Source organism: Agelaius phoeniceus, chromosome 3 (genome assembly GCF_051311805.1).
Source record: "Agelaius phoeniceus isolate bAgePho1 chromosome 3, bAgePho1.hap1, whole genome shotgun sequence".
NCBI lineage: Eukaryota > Metazoa > Chordata > Aves > Passeriformes > Icteridae > Agelaius > Agelaius phoeniceus.
Window position 1 is genome coordinate 95,480,081 of NC_135267.1, and position 24,411 is coordinate 95,504,491.

Sequence of the window (24,411 nt, forward strand, 5' to 3'; positions counted from 1 at the left end):
GATTTTTTGCAGCTATCTGAGAAAGATTTGATATTGTTGTTGTCTAAGCACATTTAAACTTCAGCTGAAATAACTGCCAAGTGATTCATGCCTATGTAGGTGAATATACCGATTGTATCTGGAGCCCCAGTGCGCCATTTTCATTTCACTTTAAATAAAAAACAAAATGTATCTATGTCAGTCAGTGCCCTTCTGCTGTACTCAGAGGTATCAAACAGGCTACAATTATGATTGTGAAGTGATTGTGTCACATTGGAGGAAGGTTTATTGCTTTTGAGTCTGCTAGGCAGTAACACATTCTGTTTCATATTACTCTTTATATCATTGTTTGGCTGTGACTAGAATAATCAAATGCCATCAAATGCTGTCAAATTCAATTTACAGTATTTTTCACTGAAGCAGGCTTTCTGCATTATATTTCCTGTTTTCCCTTTCTATGGTTGCCATGGAATAGCAGCAGTAATCATCAGCTTTATTTACAAAACCAACAGAGTGAAGACATGTCTTGGGCTATAACATACACTTTATTCCTCTTTATGCAGGGGAGGGACTTGGGATTTTGATCAGACAATTAAAAAAAGGCAAACAAAAGGGTATTTCAAGACAGCAGGAATTTTTAGAGACCACTAACATCTTTGAATGAACTTATATTAATTATCACTGAGGATTCCAAAAGGTAATTGGATTTCCTGTCTTCTCAGTCACACCTCTAATATAATAAAAAAGTCCCAAACTCTTTGTGGGAGGCTAGAATCAGCCCAGCATGTGTTTGCCACACATACTTAAGATTTGGAAAACCCAGGAACTTTAGAGTTTAAATCCCTCTCAAATATATAGCTTGAGTTTTATAATTTCTGACTTCTGAAGCCATTCAAGAAGGTCGCTCCAGTGAGCTTTTAACAAAGGCTCAACAGGCACAGCAGAGATCAGTGCTCTGCTAGTTTCATACTGCCCTAAACACTGCTATCCGTACAGAAAAATCCTCACACAGGGCTTAGGAAACTCCTCATAGCAAGTGAGAATGCATTAGTCAACAACCTACACCGGGCAGATGAATACAAACATCAAGGTACATAAACAGATGCACTATAATCACTGTCCAGATTACTTACATAGGAACATAATTTATCTTGGAAAATTGATCCGTTTTAGAAACCTAGATACCTTTTCCTGCTTTTGAAAGTCTCAGAATTGGTGGATTACTCTTCTTTCCGCTACAAAATTCTCAACTGTGTGTCAGAGAATATTGAAGTTTGTACCTAGTGGTCGTGGTAAGCACAGTACAAGTATCTATCATACAAACTTTTTCTAAGACTTTTTTTTTGTTCCCTTGAACTTTTAAAATGCACTTTCACATGCTTTTTTGTCATTTGAAGTTCAGGAAGATGATTCTTGTTTGAGGTCCTATTCCCAACATGGCCATTCATGGATCAGCTTCTTACCTTAGCACTTGAAAAGTAATATATATATTGTTTCAAATATACTTCTACACTTTTTTTCACCTCCCAAAAAATCAAGGAATAAAGAAAGGAACTGTTAAGTGTCACTAAGAATCTGAGGTAATAAGGGCATTTACCTGTAGATAAAGTAGTTAGTAATGATGCCATTTGGTTTCCTGGGTGGTGCCCATTTCACTTCTATGAGTGCAGGTCCAATTGCTTTAACAACAGGTGGGCTCAGTTCTCTGGGAGGTGCTTCAGCAGTTCTTGAATATGTTTGACCACCCACGCCACACCCACCTACAAAAACAGACATTTGTGTAGGGATAAGAGCTTTTTCCTCAACCAAAAATACATTAAAAGCAAATGAATGTCCAGTAAAGAAGCTGCTGGTGGAAATGGCGTCTCATTTCACCTCGTTTTATTGTTAAATACTCATTTAAATTACCACAACTCTACTGATGAATTACTCCTGATTTTCAGCAGTATGAATGAGGAGCAAATTGGTTCAAAATTGTCATTTTATAAATACTTATCTCAATAGGTTTTTGAAAATTTCCATCAAAGACAGGGAATTTCTAATTTTTGGGCTCTTCTCTCCTGTCTTTATGATCACCACTTCTTGTCGGTGAATGATTACAGAACTGATTCAGTTCTGTACATCCTTTTTTAAAGATCTTTAAGCTGCTTATGAAGAGCTTTTAATAAAGTGGCACATACAATCTAAAATACATATTTTAAACCTCCATTTGCTATATTCATGATACATGGTGAAGTACACACATGATACATGGAGAAATATTTAATGCCTCATTCAGTACTAGGCCTTCTTTTTACTAGGTAAACATTTGACTCCAAAGTAAAGAATTTCATCTGTTTTTCAGAATTGCATCTACCTGCAAAATCCCTTCCAGCCACACAGATGAGTGTTTTAAATTGCCTTACCACTCTGGCATGCTTGTACTCTTATCTCATACAGGGTGTAGGGATCCAGGCCATCGACAAAGGCAAAATGTGCACGTCCTACTGGCTTCACCAGCAGAGTGGGACTGCTTGCATTTAGCAGGATGTTGTATTCCAAAGGCACATTGACAATGAATATCCCTGTTGTGAAACAGAGAAGAACCAGTGATTATCTGAAACACTAACAATAGTGCAGGACAACTTCAAAGAGCCAATTCATCACATGCAATTTTAAACATAAGCCCCCTCTGGAGGTTTTCCCTACTGCTTCTTTGAAAACTACAATCATTTAAATATAAACCAGATCCATCTGCAGATTGTAAGTGGAAGACAGACATTATGGTTCTTAGGTAAGAATCAAAATTCAATTCAGTCAATGCCTGTTTTGCAATTGCCACTTCTGGGAAGACCGACCTTATGACTTGGAACCAAGCAGCTTTTATGTATTTTGGAGGAGGAACAGCTACTAAGCACTGCTGTTTGAATAGTCATATGATCAAACAAGTGAATTGCAACCATTTGGCAAATTATGCCTTTTTAGCCCAACAGCAGTAGCTGAGTGTAGGTTCTTAGCCTGCTTCACCAGTAGAGTACAATATGATAGCTTGAGCCAAGGAACATATAATTTTAAATGATGTAAAAACAAACTCTTCAGTTTTTGTTAAAAAAACCCTTTCATTTTTTAGTATTTGAATTCAAGAAACATAATTTTAAATGATGTAAAACCAAATTCTTCAGTTTTTGTTAAAAAAAACCCCTCTCATTTTTTTAGTATTTGAATTCAAACATTTTCCCCATCTATTCTTATCCCCATGCTGTCAGTTCTTAATTTTCCGGTTTTCTTGAAAGCTGAAAAACTCAGTTCCTTCAGAAGAACAAGCTAAGCCATATACCATCCCTTTAGAACAATAGGCAGATGTTCCTGGATGTTCTCTTTTCTTCTTCCACATGACATCTCTAAGAGTTTTGTTTGATTGGTTAGTGGTTTTTTTTTTTATTTTTGGTTCCCTTGAGCAGTAATATATTTTTAGGAAATAGGCTGTAGGTTTTTAATTTTTGTCCACTGTAGACTGGTCTGTGCAGACAGCAGCAGTTTCATAAAACAAAGAGAACAACCAAAGAAGAGTTTGTATTAAGTCTGTTTCCTTCATTCTGCAGTCACATAAGAAAGGACAGAGTACAGACCAGACAAGGTTCATTTCTGAGATGAGTCAAGATATATCTGATCAGAAAAATCACATTTCTCTTTGAACACACCACCTTCTTTAGATGTCACAGAGATGTCTTTGTGACTGCAGCAAGGACCAGATGCCTGTGAGCAGTTCTGAGACTTGTCCAGACCTTGAGATTCTTTCCTTTTTTAACTTTGGAAAACAACTCAGCTTGTTCTCCTAATTACAATTTTGGCCCTTTTCTGTTAAAGCATCTACTTGATACTACCCTGAAGCTACAAAGAGCATTTTGTTTCCACTGTTGTGCATCTGTTAGATGGGTTTTTTTTAGCTAAGTATGTATGTGAATATGTATAACTAAAGCACAGAAGTTTGCAAGAAATCAGAGATTTCAAGTTTAGTTCTGGTACTATGAACAACTGATGTACTTTGAAAGATCAGAAAAATCTTTGAAACACCATGTTTTTACAATTCTCATAAGAAAAAGAGAATATAAAAATCCCAAAGAAATAACATTCAGCTGCCTGACTAGATGCTAGACAGAGAAAATGCCATTACACTAAAAAGCTGAAAAATAGCCCTGAAGTAGAGCCATGACTTCAATCTTATTCAACTGCTCAGCTTACAGGAAGAACAAAGATGTTGTTAGGAACTGTTGGAAGAGGTGAAGGGAAAAGGAGACAAAAAAAGCAGAAATTCCTCTGTAAAACTTTCCTTCTTCAGTGTAAAAGTTACAAGAAAAATACCAAGATATAATCATTGGGAATGGAATAACAGAAGTACAACTTTCTAAATCAAGGACGATGGTACAGAGTAAACCTCTGAGAGGTGATCTTGAGGTAGACTAGTTTTGCCTCAAAGAAAATTATTTTTTTGTCTGATATATGGAAGACAAAATGCTCCAGAAGAGTGCACTTGAGTTTGCAGTGTAAAATTTTTCCAGTAATTAAAAATATACTGTTAAAGACAAATAATAATTATTATTACTATTATTAGTAGTAGTAGTATTTCCACACTATAACTGGGGGGTCTGTAAAGTATACAACAGAATATCTGAAAGAGTTTGAAATGGTACGAAGCACACCAATAGAAACATTTATTTAATCTCCTAGTTAAGGTCCCCTTCTTTTCCAGTCCTGAAAACTGACCAGACATTTCAGCTAGAAAAACCCATTCCTTTATGAGAGTGATATAATTCAGTTTCTTGCATCTCATCAGGGCATTTATTCTAGGCAAAAATCACTAGAAACCGTTGAAATTGAAACTATTCAGAATGCTTGATTTCCCATGGAAGATTAAATACAAACAAGGACAGCTGAATCCAGCCATCAGTATGCAGCAAAGGACACCTATTTAAAAGTAAATGACCTATCCAACAATGCTGGACAGTGTTCAGTCCATATCATTATTAAAAAAACACCACCTCACACCTGAAACACAAAATCTTAAAATTCTGATAAATTTTGCACTATATTAGGAATGATGCTAATAGTAAATATGCTCAGGAGAAAAAAATATTCTCATGAAGTGAAAATGAAATTTTAAATAAAATCACATAAGCATCCTGAAGAATTCCAAAGTCCAATGGAATCCTTCTACACTTTGATCAAACTCATTGACTATAAAGATCAAAGGATCACTTCCTAATCTGAAAAATTGTAATATATACTTTTACAACACAGAATCTTGTAAAAAACCCCTTTTGCTCAGAACAGCCTTCAGCATCTGCAGCCAGTCTGAAACCACTACCTCGTGTGCTCTGATGACTGAAGGAAATGAAATGGGCATATTTGTTAAAGTCATCTGGGAAACCACACGACTTGGTTAGTTCCAGAGTTCATAAATTTATGTCAGAATAAAAGGAACCGTAAAAGCACAAGTGAACCAATTTACCCTAAATGCAAATGGCAGTTTTGTTATTTGGTGTCAAAGTTACCATGAGCACAATGACAACCTGCCATAACACATTTTCATGTTCACTAAAGAACAAGGATTTAGTTGGTTAATATTCCCAGCAATACTCTTTTTCATAATTTACAACAACTAGATGCTGATAGGTTATTTAACATTTATGAAGTTAAGATGTAATCAGAAAAACCCTGATTATCTTTACAAATAAAAAAGTTAAATTATTCCACTTTTTTTTCTCTGTGACTTCATTTCACAGCAGGTGCATATTTTGCAATGGGACAAATCAATCAAATGAAACCCTGGCTTTTTCTGGGCATATTTGGATAACATTTAATGGACAATTCTGTGCAAAACTCTGCAAATTAGGTTTGACGGCTCTGTGTACTTCAAAACTAGGCTAGGTCAAAAATAGAATTTGCAGCACAGGATGCTTAAAACTTGGGGTAAAAAGGCACAGACTTACAGACTGGTCAGCCAGAATCTGTTTGAAGTTAATTGCTGAAAATTACTTTACTATGATGTGAAATCAGATCACAATTAAAGCAAAATAGCTAGAACTTTTTCACTTATGGGAAACAAATACTGAAACAGGAACATTATCTCTTTTAAAGTTATATTTTAATATTTAAATTCACAAAACAAAACAATCTATTTGGCTTCCTGAGATTAGCTATTTACATTTTGCTTCGAATATCCAGATGTCTCAGTCTGGTTGCATCAAGTATTCCCACCAAGACTCTGAAAACAGTAACAGCTGGGGATGCTGACTGTTTGCAAGATGCAAATCTTTGGATATTGGACTTGAAAACCTGTCCTACAGAGAGGTGGAGCGAACAATAATTTACTCAAAAAAACCAAAAATGAGAGCATGTGACAATGGCTTATCAAAAGTTCCATTTGCTAGTCCACAAGAAACCAAGTTGGTTGGGGAAGCTGTGACAAATACAATGGTATTCAAATGCCACGTTTGATCCCATGAAGAATAAAGTAAAAATCCAGATTTCAAACAACTGTCATTCTAACTGAAAGCAAACCCAGAGGTGGATAAGGTGTTATAACATGAAGAAGAAGAAAATATTTTAATCCAGATGATCTTTAACATATGAACCAGTATCCTAGGAGCAGAGGACAGGATCCTATTTTGAGCACGTTCAGCTTTCAAGTCACCACCAGCCACAACTGGAGACACCCAGAAGAATCAGGTCCCTAGTGAGGAGCAGTGGGGCTGTCAATGAGCTGGAATGCAGGATGGCTATCTGCCTACCTATCAATAACATTTATGGATATACCTTGGGGAAATAATGTGGTGGAGTTTTTTCCATTTGGCTCTTCTGCTCTATCCATGGCACTAATAGTTATTCCATAATAATTGTAACATATCCTTCCTTAGCATATCAGTGAAATGTACCATACCTCTGAGGAAGATAATGGAATACCTATCTCAGAAAATAAAGCCCTATTTTCCACAGTGAGTGAGGTGTGTCAAGTATTTTTTTCTGAATCCATCACTGTAACCACTACTGGGCCACCTTGCTCTTTAGCTAAGTCAGGAGTTTTGAAATGCTACACATCTATAAAGTCACGAGACTTCAATATATTACAGATGCTGAAATGTTATAATTAAACCATCCAAAAGGAAGGTTTTTGTAATACAATGTGTCCATAATTAATCCTGAGGGTGATTATTTGATCCAAATTTATTACAGCAGATAAGACAGAATGCCAAAGCAGCCCTGATATCCGCAGACAGGAAGACACTATGAACAAGTACCTTCTCATCAAAACTTTGTTAATTAAAAGCACTTTTTTGACATCGAGTCTACAGCAGTGAAAAGAACAGTTTTGTCCAAGAGTGACTGCCAAGCCTGACAATCCTTATAAATAAAGATGCATTCTAAGTTTATAAGGAAAACCTATATTGACTCAATACAGCCTACTGTGAGACAAGGATTTATGCACAGAAAGGCAACAGATCAGAAAAAGAAAAACAGTTACTCTATGTACATGGGCATAAATAAGGATAAGAAGTAGTAGACACTTTATGCTAATCCTACCAAGCTGGGGATGATTGTGACCCCAAACACCTGTATGACAGACATGTTAATGGGATCTATGCTATTCCAGAAGATCAGAACTTTCAGAATAAATCTCCACCTGCGTCCTCTGCAGTCTTACTCTTAAGAAAAAATAACTCTAGAAGCACAAAGGACCTCAGACTAAGCACAAAGCAGGATTATGAAGGGTCAATAATTAATTTCCTAGCTTCTGCATAGAACTATGCTTCTGCCCACAGGTTTTAGCAGCATTAATAGCATTGTAGCTTTCAGTAACTTTCAGTAACATTTCTCTGCTGTTAGTACTCCCCATTCTTAGATCAGCTAGTTTCCCTGAAGTGCTATAATAAAAGGAACAGCAAGATTTGCTTTCCAAAATTTGTCTTTTTCTTAACTAGGAGGAAAATGAACCCTGTTCTAGCTGAAGCCAGACCAAAACCCAACAGAAGCACAGTATGAAAATCCCTTCTTCATATTTAAAAACCTAAATAATTAGCCCCACAACTAGAAGGCAAAGAAGTTATCAAATATCCACAGAAGTGAGATAAGTGTTCAAGGTGTGTCCCAATATCTGGAAAGAAGGGCATGTTCCTTTCCCATATAAAGAGAATGATTTCTACAGATGTGTGAATACATGAACCCTGCAACTTCTGCAGATCCACGATGTCCAGCCTCCTCCTCAACCCTCTGATTCTGCGGTTTCAGGAATGGACAGACCTTTGTATGTATAATCTTAATTGCAACATAATGAAATGTACTACCCAGAGCCTGGTTCTCCTTGCTGGCTTGTAACCTGCGGTGAGAAACAGGAATTTAAGCAGCTGGAAAAGGTCTAGAACAAGGACAAGCTTTTCTGGGAAACACCCCACTCTTCACAGCCTATGTATTCCAATGCATTCTTATGTTTTAAATCTATTTATAATGTTGCTGAATATTTTGTACCTTAAATTATATTTATTATCAAAACTATAATACAGCATGAGTCACTTTTCAATAAAACCAACTGTAGATTATATGCCATTTGAATTCACCTGCCTTCTGCAGGGTTCTAAATCCTTTCAGGCAGTAGGGGGAAAAGTTTAATTTAAGATTTTAATCTTTTTCATATATTATAGCATTTCTATAATGGATTTTGTGCTCCTGAAAACTAAAAGATTGACAGCTCAGGGTATTATAGATTTATTAATCATTGCTTAAATGGGTAGGGTGAGCACTGCTAAGCACTGCCACAATACTTGCAATCCCAGTCTTGGAGGCAAAATGCTTTTTCTAGGTGACTTTACTTTTAATGCCAACTGTCCCTTGCTAAGCAAGGATAGAACATCTTAAATAATTAGGAACAAGAGATATTAAAAACTCCCATGAATTCACTGAAAAAACACATAGGGCTATTATTGCAATATGCAAACATCTGAAGTTTCTAAAAAAACTCACGAAATTTTAACTGAAAAAAACCCAGTATCTAAAAACTAGAAAACACCTTTTTAGAAATGAAGTACAGTGGAAAAAAGATTGTTCATTATAAGACTTTCATTTTCCCACAATAAATACAGCACATAATTTTTATAACATCAGTAAAGTGCTCCAATTACTTAAGCTGTGATCTATATTGACGAAGCATCGCATAGTTTCTCTTACAAAAAGATTCTATCATTCAATTATTCCTTGTTAGCCCAGCTTTATAGCAGATGGAGGCCACCTGATCATGTTCAGGAGAAGAGTAACTAGAGGAAAAACACTTCTGGGCCTTTGCTGATCCACCATACTGCAAGGGAACATATCCACAATACACTAAGGTGCTTGGGCAAATAAAATTTACTCAGGTCAAAGCTAGCACAGGATCTCTGTCACATAACCTAAAAGGTTGTCAGGTTTCCATGATGATAACTCAGATTAGTATGAACAGAAGAGAAAACTCAATTTTTTTTTTGTTTTTTCATTAATATTTGCACTCACTAGTAGTTCATAACTCCAAAACATACAGGGTTTTGCTCAGCTAAACCTCACAATACTGAGGTTTGTGAGGAAACCTCAGTTTAGATGTCAAGTATCTAGATCAATATTATTAAAATAAAATGTCTCTAGGAGACAACAGCTTTAGATACTGGGTATTTAAATTGCTAAAACTAAATATGAAGAATAAAAGTATCAGAATGATTCAGCTGCCTACCCGGATATACTAATTTTTCAATCCTTTCATTTTGCTACAAAGTACTACATAGAAATACATTTTTACCTGGCACGTCCCAAGCTAGAAATATAGAATATGCATCAATTACTGTGACATTATATGGGACATGAATTTTCTCTGGTGTTCCTGCTGGTGTTTGTATAACATATTTATCACTAGTGTTGCTGCCGCCCCAAGTGCTGGCTTCCAGCTGGTAAACATATCTGCACAAACACAAAAAGATCAGTGGACACTGCAGTTAGAAGCTTTAGGCATATCAGCAACAGAACATTTCCATTTTCACCAATTTAAAGTGAATACAATGAGTATTACAAATACTGCATTAGTGAAGATTTTCACATTCAAGTTTTCCTAATGTGAGAAAAGTAACTTAGAATAATAACCATAAAATCAAAGATACCAAAATAATAATACTTAGAATAATAATTACCATAGAATCAAGATACCAAAACTCAAATACTAATACTAAATACTAATACTAAAATTCAAATTAGCTTACATAAGCAAGGAAAGTATTGAGTCAAAAAGTGTCAAAACTAATTTCAGAATTACTTCTATAAAAATATCAGCAGTCACTTTTGAACCTGTATGTTCAGTATGCACTGGAACATCATATACCATGTGCAGTGCTGTTTGTCATATAAAACCTGGCATTTTTCAGAGTATATTCCATGATGGAAAAAATGCCTATCATTGAGCTACCAACAAACCATCCAATAGAAAAAAAGAAAAAAGCTTTGCTTCTTTGAATCAGAATGACCAATTCTCAAAAACAAAACAAAAATTAAAAGTCCTTTGATTAATGTCTTTCTAACATTTGACAGTCTAGTAAAAGTGTTCCACCAATTTTGAGTAATGAAGTAATATTTCAAGAGAATTTTCTTTTGTTCACAATAAGTAATATTTTGTACATTTCACTAACACAAGTACCTATGTTTTTCAAGGTCTTTCACCTGTTACCACAGCTCGTTAACATGCCTTACCTACTGTTAGGCTGCAGGTTAACATCTGTGAAATTCAGGTCTGTACTGCCACCCAGGAAAATCTGTTCTCCATCACGGAATAATCGATAATGAGTAATGAGTCCATTGGGTTCCTCTGGTTCACTCCAGTACATTTCCACTTCTGTTGAGCTGACTATGATATGATGAGGTTTTGGCCATACCCCTATTAAAATCAAAGTGACACTATTTTAATTTTATGACAGAAACTCAAAGGTGTTTGTTTTTTCTTTTCCCATACTTGTGCTGCTGTTTTCAGCAAGGTAATGAAAGCATAAAGCACTGCCAGGGAGAATGACAGAATTTAACACACTTTCTGCATTTATCCTATAACAAATGCAACCAAGTAGACAAGGTAAAGATTAATGGAGAAAGAGGCCAAAGGCTGCTGCCTTTATATGCCCAGTAGTCTCTGCATATTCATTTGTGCTTTAAAAAAAAATCATCTTCCAATTCTAACTTTGTTAATGAAGCTAATGAACTTAGAGATGAATTGGGGGAAATTTTCACAAAAAGAAAGCAGAAATGCAGTGCCAAGCAGTAAAGAGAATGTGGTAAAATACAAAAACTCCAAGAGACAGATTCTCTTGTGTAAATATCCACATGATAGCTTGATGGATGACAGTGGAGTTGTGCACCTTGTTAATCCGCCAGAAAATACAAGCCCGTATGACCATCTCTTTGCAGTTCTGTAAGAATGACTTTCTCCCTTACCATGAGGAGCAGCTTGTAAAGTTTGACCTGAAAGTGGTTGGCTGGAAGCACACCCAGCAGATGTGCATGCAATAAGCACAAAGCTGTAATTAGCGTATGGCTGCAGACCTAAAAAGAGCAAACAGAGTTTAGGCTGAGATGTTGACATCAATCATTCCAAGAATTATATCTCTGCATAGAAAGTTATTGAACTTAACTTACAGCTTTTTAGGCAAACATAGAGTATGAGCTATTCTTATATTACACCTGAACAATACTGAAATGGTGAATTCTCACTAATTTAGACATATATCCTCTACTGATTTAAAAGACCAAACAAAACAATTCAGACTGAATGTCTGTCTATGCTGCAATGGATCTATGGATATCTCTCATATACCTGAATCAGCTTTAAATCAAAAAACTTAGATGACACTGGCCATGCAGAAAAACACCTGAAAGTGCAATTGCTTAGAGTCTTGGTCTTGAAAACCTGAATAGCCCTTAATGTTTTGAAAATGTAAAACTAATACATTTGCAATAATAAGATAATAAAATACTCATTTGTACATGAAACCTTTTACTACATTGCAAATAAGTCAAAGGACTGCGACCTTCCCAAATTTTTTTTTTTAATTTTCCCTCTATTTTTCCCCTATTTGATACAAGACTTTACAATAAATGCTTCAAAGCAGTTAGAAGCTGAACTGACAACCAAGCCCTCATTACAAAATATTAATTTCAGTTACTTTTATTAAAACTTTTTTTTCAGCTCAAACCTTCTATGCTGTACATCCTTGAATGAGATGAGAATATATTGCTTTGCCTTTTTCTTGAAAATTTTCAAACATATTTGTGCTGTGTGTTGATGACTTCAGATTTCACATCAAGTTGCCTGTGGCTTAAGAATTTGACTTTAGGGATCCCCATAAATTTGCACTCACAATTTGGCTAAGATACTGAGCTTTTAGAATAGCCAATTCTGTGCACCTATTAAAGGCGTCTTGTAGTTAAATTGTTAAAGATGTAGACCACTGTGAGATCACCTTAGAGCTCAGCTTGAACTGCTGATCAGCCTTCTTCACACAGCACCCTCCAGCCCACAACACAGCACCTTTGCTAAACTATTATTTTGGAAATTTCTCAAAATTGATCTTTAAGATATCACCAGGCACAAACACTGAAAACCCTTTTCTCACGTTTTCAAGGATCCCCTTGTTAACACCTCACAATATATTAAATAAAGGTTCCTGTTCCTGAACGTAAAGGATACAAAAAGTATAACAAGAAGTAAATTATACACAAAATCTCTCTGAAAATATTAAAATTGCAAAACTAAACACTCAAAAACTAGGAAATCCCATTACCAGGACATTGTACAATACAAACTGATCCTCTTTTGTTCACAGGCTTTGTGGCATAGTCCTTTCTAAAACTGCCTCCAATATGTGGTCTACAGCCTGATTAATTGTAATTTGAGACTTTTTCTTGCAGCGTCCACCCCTAGAGCATACAGATGCTTTGTTAACACCAACTTGCTGAGCATTCCAAATGTCTTAAAACAGGACCAAAACAAAAAATCCCCCCAACCAACTCCATTAAAAAATCACATAAACTCAAAAATATAAAAGAGAAGAATTTCTCTCTCAGAATCAGGATATCGACTCAAAGAGACTGAGAGAACCAAAAATCTCCTTGGAGCTGCCAGGAAGCCATTTGGGATTCCTGGGACCTGGCTGTCAGACTCTCTGGTGTTATGCAAAACTTTATATATCCAAGCACAACTGGTGCCTTCAGCTGCAGCTCTGAGAGCTCAGGAAATTCAGGCAAGGTACTGAAAATGAAGAAGAGGTGGTTGTGACAAACTGTGGAAGACTGAGATGTGCCCTCCTCAGTACCACAGCCTGGACAAATAGGAAAGCCCTGGATGTCAGGTTGCCTTTGGCAGTCCATGCCCCCAGCCCCGCAGCGATCCACGTTTGTCCCTCTGGGCTGTCCCAGCTGCCTCCCTCCCTGTGCTCCATGTTCCTGTCTCCTTGAAAGGGAATGTAGCTCTGGGCAGAAGCAGAATTAGGCCCATCCACACTGAGACTCCCAGAAGGAATTAATCCACTAAACACAGCTAAAGCTGAGGCAGCAGTTCTCCATACAGGAGCTTCATTTTATTCCTCCCTGGAAGAGGCACCGATTGTGGACTGAACAAGGCAGTAACCCTATGAACAAATGACTGTACTGCTGTGTAATGTAGATTGTTTGTGTGGAAGAGGCTGAATTAGGATTATACAGGTCAATTCATAGGTATTATACAGGTCAATTTTTAAGGATGTGGCTTTGTGGTCTTAACAGTGTGCTTTTGATGTAGCTCCTGCATTTAAATGGAATTATTTAGAGAACAATGCAACTCAGTGGCAACAAAAAAGTCTCTGCAAGACCTTTGTTTATAAACAAATCCTTCCTTACATCCAGCACCAAGATATTTTAATTAAAATACATTACAAACAAATAGAGTGAAAAAAGAAGCAGCAATTACATAGGAAGGTAAAATACTGAATGGAAGACATGCAGGCTGCTTAACAAATTGAACAAGATGTGAAGGAGAGAAAATAAAGAGATGACTCAGAGGGACAGCTCTTGCTGTAACCTATTCATGAACTGGAAGAGAAGAAAAATCATCTGAACACTGTGTATAAAAGTAAGGAGGGAGAAAATGACAGTTGCAGACTGGAGAGAGGCAGAGGCATGGAGGAAAGCCAAGTATTTAACATTTCAGGATAGAAAAGATTACTGTGGCAACAAATTACTTGAATTCCCCTAAAGGGAGTCATGTTCACTTTTAAAGGAAACATGCATAATAAAGCAATACTCATTTACAACTACACTTAAAAGAGAAAAATGAGCATTAAAAAAAGAGCACATGCTTTCACTAATTATTGGTGAAATTCTGATACCTTTAATTCTAGCCATATATGGAGCAGTCACAGCAGATTTTTATCTAGATTATTAAAGCTTTGCATTAGATGCCTTGTCTTATGCTTTGGAAAGCTCTGTGCAAATCTATGTATGTGATTGATAATAAAAACAACTAGTAAAATAATATTGAAATATAAGCACCATTTTGCTTTTCTAATGTCTCTACTTGATTGTTCCCTAGAGGATCTTTCTCCCCTCCTTTTTTTGTTTATTATTGTGGGAAATTTTTAATTTTTTTGTTTTGGTCAATTTAAGCAGTCTATTATATTGTTGCAGCATTTGTCTTTTGCCAAAAGGCTGTGGAACAGTGGGGCTTTTTTTAAGAACGCATTGTTCTATTAGCTAAATCAATTCCTTCTGATACTGTTTGTCTCCATTTGTGGGTATGGCTCCAGCAAGGTCAGTAATTAGCTCCCAGGATAACGCTCCTGGGCCCTGCAGTGGGAATTTTACTCAGGAGGATGTCAGATTGCTGACCACAGCCTCCCACAACCCCTTCACCCCCAAGAGTTTCCTTCAGATAAATATTATTAATGATTCAGTGCTGCATATGGAGAGAGACCTGACCAGTGACAACACTTGGTAACTCTTCAGATTTCATTGCCCTGAAATGGAGAATATGTTCAGATGAAAGAATTTCAAACTATTCAGTCATAAAGTATTCATACTATTGTTTCTTGTACTAAAATAAATATTCATTATCTTCCTTGGTTTTGACGTAAAAATGATTAATCCTACAAATTGTTGATAAAGCCTCTTACTTGGGATATTAACTTTGGTGTATTAAAAGGGGGGAGTTGAAAAGAACCTTTTCTATAAGCCCACCTGCTGCTGCTGAAGAGGGCACTCTTGGCTTTCTTTTACAATTCCCCTAATTATTTTCCTCAGTCTTACCCTCTGCCTGGCCCCACTGCAAAGCATTAGCAGGCCCATTTGTAAAGTAGTAGTAACACAAAGTGAAACAATGCCATAACTGTCATCCAAATTGTTCTGTACAGGGTACTGGAAGTGTTCAGTAATAAATGATATAAAAAGGTCTTTTATTGACAAGCTGCCATGTGCTGTTTGCATTAGAGAATATGAGAAGATGATGGCTGCTGCCCCTAGGTCCCAGTGGCATTCAACTCAGTGAGATAGCAGAAAATGCTTCAGTTTGCTTAAAGCATTGATAACACCTCTAAATAATTAACTGAGGACTTCCTGTCTTCAATTACTTAATGCTTTTTTTAACATCTTGAGAGGATTATAAGCAATTTATGGATTTCACATGATGAGCACATTCACCACTATTCCCACAAAGCATTTGTGGGATCATGTTTCCAAAGCTTTGATGTAATTAAAAATAAGCAGCAAGACAATGGTGCCGTGGCAAGGTGCTCGCCTTCACGTCTGCCATTTGCGAGACCCGAGATTCAAAGTCTCCACAAATACTAATGCTACAGCTTCATTAATGTTCAACTGTTGCTCAGGGAAAAGCAGACAGTTTTGGAGAGGAAAAAAAAAAAGAAAAAGAAAAAACAACGATAATGGGAAAATCGAAACATCCATCCACAGGGAATAAGACAAACAGTTCAAACATTTGAGATTATGTATGAAGTGAATTTGATTCTTTTATCGTATTCTTTTAATTTAGAGAGCAATAATTACCCACACTGCTAAATCACTCTCATGAATTCCACATTATTACCCAAGGAAGCTCCTGCAGAAAACAGCAAAAGATTTGATTATGACTGTTGGGAGGAATGATCACTTATTTCATTCCTGGCTTAACATGGCCGCACTGGACAGTGGCTTAACAGAACAGGCACACAAAAAAAAAAGGTCCTTGTTTCTCAGGAATTAATTTCATTTCCTTTCACTTCCAACTGCTAAGTATTGTTGGCATTAAAATGGAGATATAACTGCCTTGGAGGAGCATGAGAAATATTTTTCAATGGGCTCGATAAATCACTCCTTGTTGGAATGTTCCTTCTTCACAGTGTAAACTTACCACAGCAAGTCTAAAACATGTACCACCAACTCTGGCTCATATCTCATGTCCAGAAGCACTGAATATGGAGATAGGAGTAATACACCATTGATGAATTTCACACTTGAGCATGATATTGTCAAAGAGGAAGAGCAATCTTGCTCTTCTGTGAGTGACTACAGCAGAGACAAACTCTTTTAAAGCACTAAGGGATCCACCCTGACTCAGGACTCATGTTTTGAGGGGTATTTGAGAGTGCCATCTATGCTTTAGAGGATTTATGTGCCCTATGTCAAATTCTGCTCTTTGGCTGGCTGTCATATGGTGTGTACAACACTGGAATCTTGAAATTTCCTACTTGTGGGGCAAAAAACCTAGGGAAAAATTAATGCATTTGTGACATAAAAATTTAATGAGCAACCTCAGGTCAAAGAATGAAAAAAAAAAAAATCCCATGATGCTTACGTTCCTGCTCTGTGTTCAACAGAAGCATTTCTAAGAGGGATTTTGGCTCAGTGTAACATTCAAAAATAAGTAAAAATTGAATATGCAAAAAACAATACATTTGAGGTCTGAGCCAAACTTTCCCCCAGAATCCCTGAAATAAAGCTTCTTTCATCAAGTATTTAGAAAAAGGCTATAAGCAATATACAATATTATAAACAGAATTTGGGATCTTTCCTGTTCTGTCTTCCTTTCCTTTTTATTACCTCAGACATAAAGTACTCGATCCTTCTCGATCCTACACTGCTACACATTCACAACAGCATTGCTGCACATCAGTGATGTTAAAGGAGAGAGTTGAATCTCTATGAAGGGATGGCTAGCCTACACAGAATATCTAAGTCGTTGAGCACACTACAAAGCATGCATCTTCAGTCAAGCTGGACAGATTTATTTTAAAATTTTGAAATTAAATCTATTAATATTTTAACAAACAGCAGCTAGAAATGAAAGAGATTGGAAAAAAATAAATTTAAGATATGTAAAGTCATGATAAAGCATTTCAAACTGTGACAGTGCTGGGGATTTCAAAGTTACTGACAAGTGGCAGTTTTAATATATTAATACTGTCTTATATCTTAAGGACAGGACATTAGCCTGCCAAAGAGCTTTGCCTCCTTACCTGACACTGTGTGCTGCATTCTGCCTGCAGCATCAATGTATATAAGTCCTCTCCCCAGTTGACTGATCTGGTACTCTCTGATGATCCCATTTGGTTTCTTGGGTGCATCCCAGGTTAAATGCAACGCTGTGGAGTTCAGAGCACTGACTTCTGGTGGCTGAACACTCTCGGGGACTCCTTGGACAGTGACTGCAACTACCTGAAGACATATGAATTAAACAGCAATTTAATGTAATAGTACACTAGATACCATGATCAATGAGAATGTCACTTTTGTTTTAAAATGTTGTTTGGGCTGGCATATCATTACCAAGGGGCTGGAGAAGTAGTTACTTTTTTCCTCCTTTTTCACAATGAAATCTGACCTTGAATACATTACATAAGTCTGTGTCTCCAATTTATCACAACAGGTTCACCACATTTTAGCTGCAGTGTATGGCACAGGGTGAAACAACAAAAACTGTATTGCTTGAAAACTCTTGATAACTCTCTTCCATATGGTTTGTCAGTGCCTCTGCATTTTAACTGCCTGATTTCATATATTTTAAGCACCAGTAAACATGGGGCTAAGCCTCCATATATCCCATGCAATCTGAACTCTATTGTAGTTATCTGCAACTCCATACTTCCATAAGGAATCTAAAGATTTTGAAAGCTAGGATAAGTTTGCACTTGTTAAGTTCTTTCTACAAAAAAAAAAAAAAGGAAAAAGGTAATTTTCTATTGACACATCTCCACCATCAGCTACAGAAGAGGCATTTCCAAATTGCATTGGTTTAATAAGTGAGTCAGACCATTTTCTCTTTGAGAATCACTTTTCTTTTTCTGTTATTACCACCATAAAGTATTTATATTATGCTGTAAATATAAAATGTGCCCTCTATAATATATTGTCTTAGTGCATTTGGTGGAATCAGTCCCCACTTGGAGACTTCAGTGTTTGCAACAGTAAACTCCTTAATTACAGGCAAGTGAAATAAGTAGGATTTATTATCAGGTCAGTGGTTGCAGCAACTGTGCCTACAGTTTCCAGACCACAGCTCTGTGTGCAGGCAGAGGACTATCCACCTCTCTTCATCCCTCTACATCAGTGTTTTTATTTTAGACTTCTGACTGAGATTTGCATGAATAAGAAAAACATTTAAACACCTGCAAATAAAAAAAATCAATCTCATATATAATAATACAACACATAGTCATTACTCCCCACCTCTGCCCCACAGACCTTACCCTTGTAGTCCTAGAAATTCATTTTCAAAGAGGCAAGAATAATATTGTGAAATAGAGGTCACTTAAGAAATCGTTTTTGCAAATAATAAATAAAGGAGGTACTTTGCAGAATAAAAACCAGAGCTGGCTAAATAGTAACGTTGATGATTCAAAGTGATACACAAAGAAATGAAAATCAGAAAGGGAGGTAAGAGATCCTGTTTGCTTAAAACTGAAGCTGAGGCAGGTTGCACACAGGGACAGTAAAGCCTGAAGCAGGTGCAGATATAGAAAGCCAGCGAAGAGTAATATAGTGAAAGGAGGCTTTTCCACTGGAGTGGAAGAGTAAGAAGTTTGTTGAAAAAATTGCTAGACTATAACTAAAGCAAATATCTAAGAAATACCAAGGAAGAAGAGGCTATAGACCTCCTAGTGAGAAGCAAAAATTTAATTTCCTGGTTTAGAGAAGGCGCATTTTAATATTCGTTACTCTATTCTGCCATGTACAGCTTTCTCTTTAACAAACATCAGTTCCTACAGTGCAATTTCAGCTTTGCCAAGACTGAGACACTGCTTTCTTCTTCTGTTTGCTTTATCAACCTGGGGTTCCAAATATTCACCTGTCAGTAGCTGAATCCAAATCAGATTATTGATGTTTTTTTCACTTACTCAATAATCAGTGTGCCTTCAAATTACACCTTTCCAAAAGCATTTCAGTGTTGCCACAGTGGCTGATAAAATCCTGGCATCAGTTTCCATGAAGCCCACTTCACTAACCTTGCTGCTGTCTGTGCAACCAGCCACAGTGCAGGCTCGCAGCTGGTAGGAATACTCTTGGTATGGCTGGACACCACTGGTGTCTGTGAAGCTCATTTCTGTTCCTCTAAAATGCTCAATTCCGTTTCGGAGGATGATGTAGTGAATAATAAGACCTATTGCAGAAAGAAAGTTTTCCCTTTTGTTAGCTGAGGGATCCTGTGTCATGGGATAATAACCTACTCTGCATACAGAAAACATTCAATGAAATATCCACATGGCCAGAGTAGCAGATAATAATTCTGATTAAATGCTGAATGTAAATTACCAGCTACTTTCCTCGGCATCTGCCTCAGTATCTGAGTAGATCCCAGTTTTTAGTGAGAGCACTACCAAGTTTCCTCACAGTTTGAAAACAATAAGCAAGATTTCCTGAAATAAATGTAAGCACCACTACCACTACCCACAAATCCCCGAATATTTTTAGGATGATTGTCATTTTCTGATCATATTTGCACACTTATTATTACAACTGTACTCAAAAGAGGCTTTTTGGCACTTTGTAAAGACATAATAAGTTGTTTTCTGTGAAGATTCTCCTCTTACTTGCAATGAAAATTATAGCAACCTACAAAAAAACCTTCCTGCAGAGTTTAGGAATATGTGTACTTCAGTGACAGGGGTCAATTAAGATATGTTTTCTGATTTAGGAACACTGTCATTGGAATGATAGAAAAAACACTTATAAAAACGTATCAATACCATTTGGTTGAAGTGGTTCCTCCCAGCTGAGCAGTATCATGTCTTCTCGATTATCTACTTTGGCCCATTTTGGAGGACTTACACCCTGTGGCACATCTTGCTTAGTGACAGCTCTGCTAACTTCACTGAGACCTCTTCCATAGCTATTCCAAGCAGCCACCCTGTACTCATATGTGACAAAAGGTTCAAGGTTCACATCTAGGAAAAGAAAATTACATTTGGATCATCTGAGTCTTATCAAAATACAAAATAACTTTTTTTTTTTTTGGGGGGGGGGGGGTTACAGATAGAAATAGATGGTATTCTTTAGACAGGGCCATTGTTTTATCAACTTTTTTGAAAGCAAGTTTACACATTAGGTACTCATTGAATCTCACTCATGGCATATCCCTGAAGTCTCCGCCCCAATTCACAGATTACTTCTTAAAAGAATTCTGCTTCACTAGACTTCATAGAATCATAGAATGGCCTGGGTTGGAAGCTATATTAAAGACCATCTAATTCCAACCCCTCTGCCATGGGCAGAGACATCTTCCACTAGATCAGGTTCAAAACCCATCCAGCCTGGCCTTGAGCAATTCCAGAGATGGGGCAACCACAACATCTCTGGGCAACCAGTTTCAGTGCCTCACCACCCTCACAGTAAAGAATCTCTTCCTAATATATCATCTAAACCTGACCTTTTTAGCTCAAAGCCATTCCCCTTGTCCTATCACTACCTGCCCTTGTAAAAAGTCCCTCCCTGACTGTCTTGCAGACCCTTCCTGAGGTACAGGAAGGTGCTCTAAGGTCCCCCTGAAACCTTCACTTCTCTTCTCCAGGCTGAACAATCCCAGCTGTCTCAGCCTGTCTGCACAGCAGAGCTGCTCCAACCTCTGAGCATCTTCATGGCCTTCTCTGGATTCACTTGAGAAGATCCATGTTGTTCTTCACACTGCCTTGTGTTTAATTGGGCTATCTGATAGCATTCAGGCCATCTTTTTCTCCAGAGCAAATTATCTATACTAACAAATCACCAGTCTGGTCTGCCACTTTTCCTTACCTGTAAATGAATACTGTGTTGGACCTCCTGTGTAGACAGTCTCCTCTTCTGCTGGACACACACCTGCCTCTACCTCTGTTTCTGTAGCACTCTGTGAACCTTTTATCCATGCACAGATACTCTCCTTAGGATCAAAGTCACACTTTCCACAGTGTGCTGTTTCCTCCATAGATAAAGGGCAAAGGACATTAGCCTTGCATTCTTCTTTTACCTAAGGAATACACAGGAAAATTTAAATATATTTCCCACATTTTCCTTTCTCTATAAATGCTTCCATTAGTATTTCTCTATCTTTATACAACACAAAAACCATGTCACCACCTTGATTACATTGATATTTCCAGTATATGTGAGACCCTTTCAGCCTTTGGCCCAGCTACTGTCTTTGATCATTGATGTTTCTATAATCCTTTCTAAAAGAAACAGTTTTTTTTAGGGTCCTTGGATGAAAGCATCACAAATTTTAATTACTGGAAGCACAAATGGCAGGATTTGTTGAAAATAGAAGAGTCTAGAATCAATGACAACAGGATTTTACCCAAGAATTTGAACATTCTGTTCCTGCAAAAGCCAATATCCTGTGGCAAATCAGTAGCAAATTCCCAGCCCCTCATACAGCTTGCCAAGTACACAAGAGGGCTCTGTGCAAGTCCTTGGCAGCTTTTGAGGCTGAAAACTCTATCCATGGGCTATATAAATCATGTCCTCTGTCACATCACTACTAAACACAAGCTTTGCTGCAAGAAGAGGACCTCTGCAAACATAAAGATATAAGATTTAACCCATAAAGTACAATTCACAGAAATATACACTGAGCATCCACAACTTTCCATTAAAATTCATGAAATAATATTTTTGCCAAACCATAAGCTAGAGAGCAATAATTCTCATGAAATATAGGTTGCTGCAGAAAGAAATGTACTGCCAAATTTGCCACAAATATTTTTGCCCATTAGGTCATAAACTTGAGAAGGAAATCCAAGCAGATTATACCTAATGCTTCCATAATTCACCTATTGAAATTAGCTTCTCAGCTGATTAGAAACTTCAGCTAATTTACCTTCCCAAATTTGGCCCTTCCACAAATAATTATGTTGTGATAGATATCCGTATAGGATGCAGGATATAGATGGACTGCATTCCCATGTAAAGTAGCTGCAGAATGTGTCAGGCTATCAGCCCTTTTGCTGTTAGTAAATCTATACATCTCAGAGAGCCAGCACTGCTATCTCTTTTCTACTGTGGGTAAGTGAAATACAAAGCACTTCCTTTGTTTATACTTTATACCTAAGGCAGGGATCTGGTGTGTTATCTACCAGAATTCATTAACCTGTTCTCAGCCATTTTTTTCCTTGTGTGAGCTACTAATACAATGCATTGAGGAACTGCAGCTGACTCATCACAATGCCTGGATTTTCTCTAGGAGAAAATGATTCAGTCTGAAAATGAAATTACATGAAAACCTTGACATGAAAAGGCAAAGATGTAAGAAATATTTCTGTATTAACTTAGCAGATGAACAACAAGGACATAGGAACACCTGCATATGGCAGGATGGGGTCTGTTTTACTTTTCTTATATGTTTGTTAAATTCCACAACATCTTTCTGATTTCCCTGTTGTAGAATTCACAATATCCAATGTTCTTTTCTTCTCTCTCACTTTCTCTCTCCCTCTCATAATAAATATAAATACAATTTTATAAAAAGAATATACACATATATATATAAAAAATAACAATTGAGAACATTTTTACAGTATATGCATAACACCAAGATGCTAATTCTTGAAGATTTCTGTTGAATTCAACTTGGAGTTGCAGGCAAAATTGTCTCATGCTGATGCCTCCAGTCATAGGACACTCTTGGAAAAGACCAAATTAGCCTTTATGGTGTTTAGTTTACTCTGACATTAAAATAGAATGAGAATAAGCTATTTAATTCATTAGGCAGGAAAGGACCTATCCTAGTACTGTTGAAATTTATGCCAAAATGGCCACTGGTTTTCTGTAGGATCGGGATTAAGTCCATCAAGAAAATGTCAATTGCTTTATTTTTATTTTTGGAGTTTTTTGTGGATTTTTTTAGGGGCTTGGGGAATCATGGCCTACTGCCTGCCCAAATTGAAATGTTATAGCATTTTTATACTTCAGAACTGGCCATCCAATTTTAATTTCCACTTAATGAACATCATCAGAAACAGTGGTCACAGAATGGAAACTGGCTATACATGTCAGTCTTGTTAGTATGCCAGCTTTTAGCCACTGTACTAATCTGAAGTGCTGGGCAACACTTCACAGAGGCAGCTAATCATTATTAATTCCTTTAGAATTCATTGCAATAACATCAATCATGGCAAACTCATTCGGTATTAATATGGATGTAATGTGAAAATGAATAATGCACACAAGAGTTTTTATATTCCTATTTTAGAAAAATAGTTATGAACAGTGTATTTCTCTTTCCATCATCAAATCAGAGCTACCAAGAGATTTTCTATCAATTACCTTCATCATCATTCCAGCTGAAATCTTGTCAGAGCAAACATATTTCAAAGGATTATATCCAACTCCATTACAGCATTCTTCGCTCTTTGGAATAAGTTCAGTCTCACAGCATTTTACTGGCACTTGGTCATTCTTTCTAACATGTGCTAGGGACTCACCACTGGAACCTGAGCAGCATATGGTATCTGACTTATTCACGTACTCTTGCCCACAACAGAACATCCCTGAAATGAACAAACAAACAAAAAGAAAAAGCTGAATATGAAATTTAAGTAAATAAATAGATAAGAAAGGAGAAAGCTCACAATGCAATATATCTTGGCATAAACCCACCAGCAGCTGGAATTATGCAGATTTAGCTAAAGTGAGATTAAATTCAAACATGAGGTGACTGAAGTAAGCATCCTGACTTCCAGACCTGCTGAAAACAATCAAGAATTAGAGAAATAAACAGGGTGCTCTACAATCAATGCTCACCACTCCTGAACTTTGTAAAGAACTTTGCTATGGAATATCACACCAGTGTACTGGCAACAGCAGGCTGGAGATGGATTGTTGATGAAAATTTCCTGTAGAATGTAAATATTTTATATTTTAAAGTAGGGGTTCATGTTAGGTACCTAGAATGGAATGGGTCACTTGGAAAAT

General features: G+C 36.9%; 1 protein-coding gene across 10 annotated transcripts in view; it reads right to left on the reverse strand.

Moving 5' to 3' along the window:
• The window catches only part of USH2A (usherin), a 373,658-nt gene that overhangs the window by 61,637 nt on the left and 287,610 nt on the right, over positions 1–24,411 (reverse strand). For all 10 annotated transcript variants that reach the window (XR_013181496.1, XM_077175908.1, XM_077175909.1 and 7 more), the window contains 10 exons: positions 23,764–23,987; positions 21,259–21,469; positions 20,217–20,414; positions 19,476–19,630; positions 17,490–17,688; positions 11,446–11,553; positions 10,714–10,897; positions 9,776–9,933; positions 2,385–2,543; positions 1,577–1,739 (listed from right to left, as the gene is read on the reverse strand). Coding sequence is in view for 9 of the 10 variants with exons in the window: in XM_077175908.1 (XP_077032023.1) it covers positions 1,577–1,739; positions 2,385–2,543; positions 9,776–9,933; positions 10,714–10,897; positions 11,446–11,553; positions 17,490–17,688; positions 19,476–19,630; positions 20,217–20,414; positions 21,259–21,469; positions 23,764–23,987 (1,759 nt within the window). In the remaining variant the exon portion in view is untranslated. The remainder of the gene's footprint in view (positions 1–1,576; positions 1,740–2,384; positions 2,544–9,775; positions 9,934–10,713; positions 10,898–11,445; positions 11,554–17,489; positions 17,689–19,475; positions 19,631–20,216; positions 20,415–21,258; positions 21,470–23,763; positions 23,988–24,411) is intronic.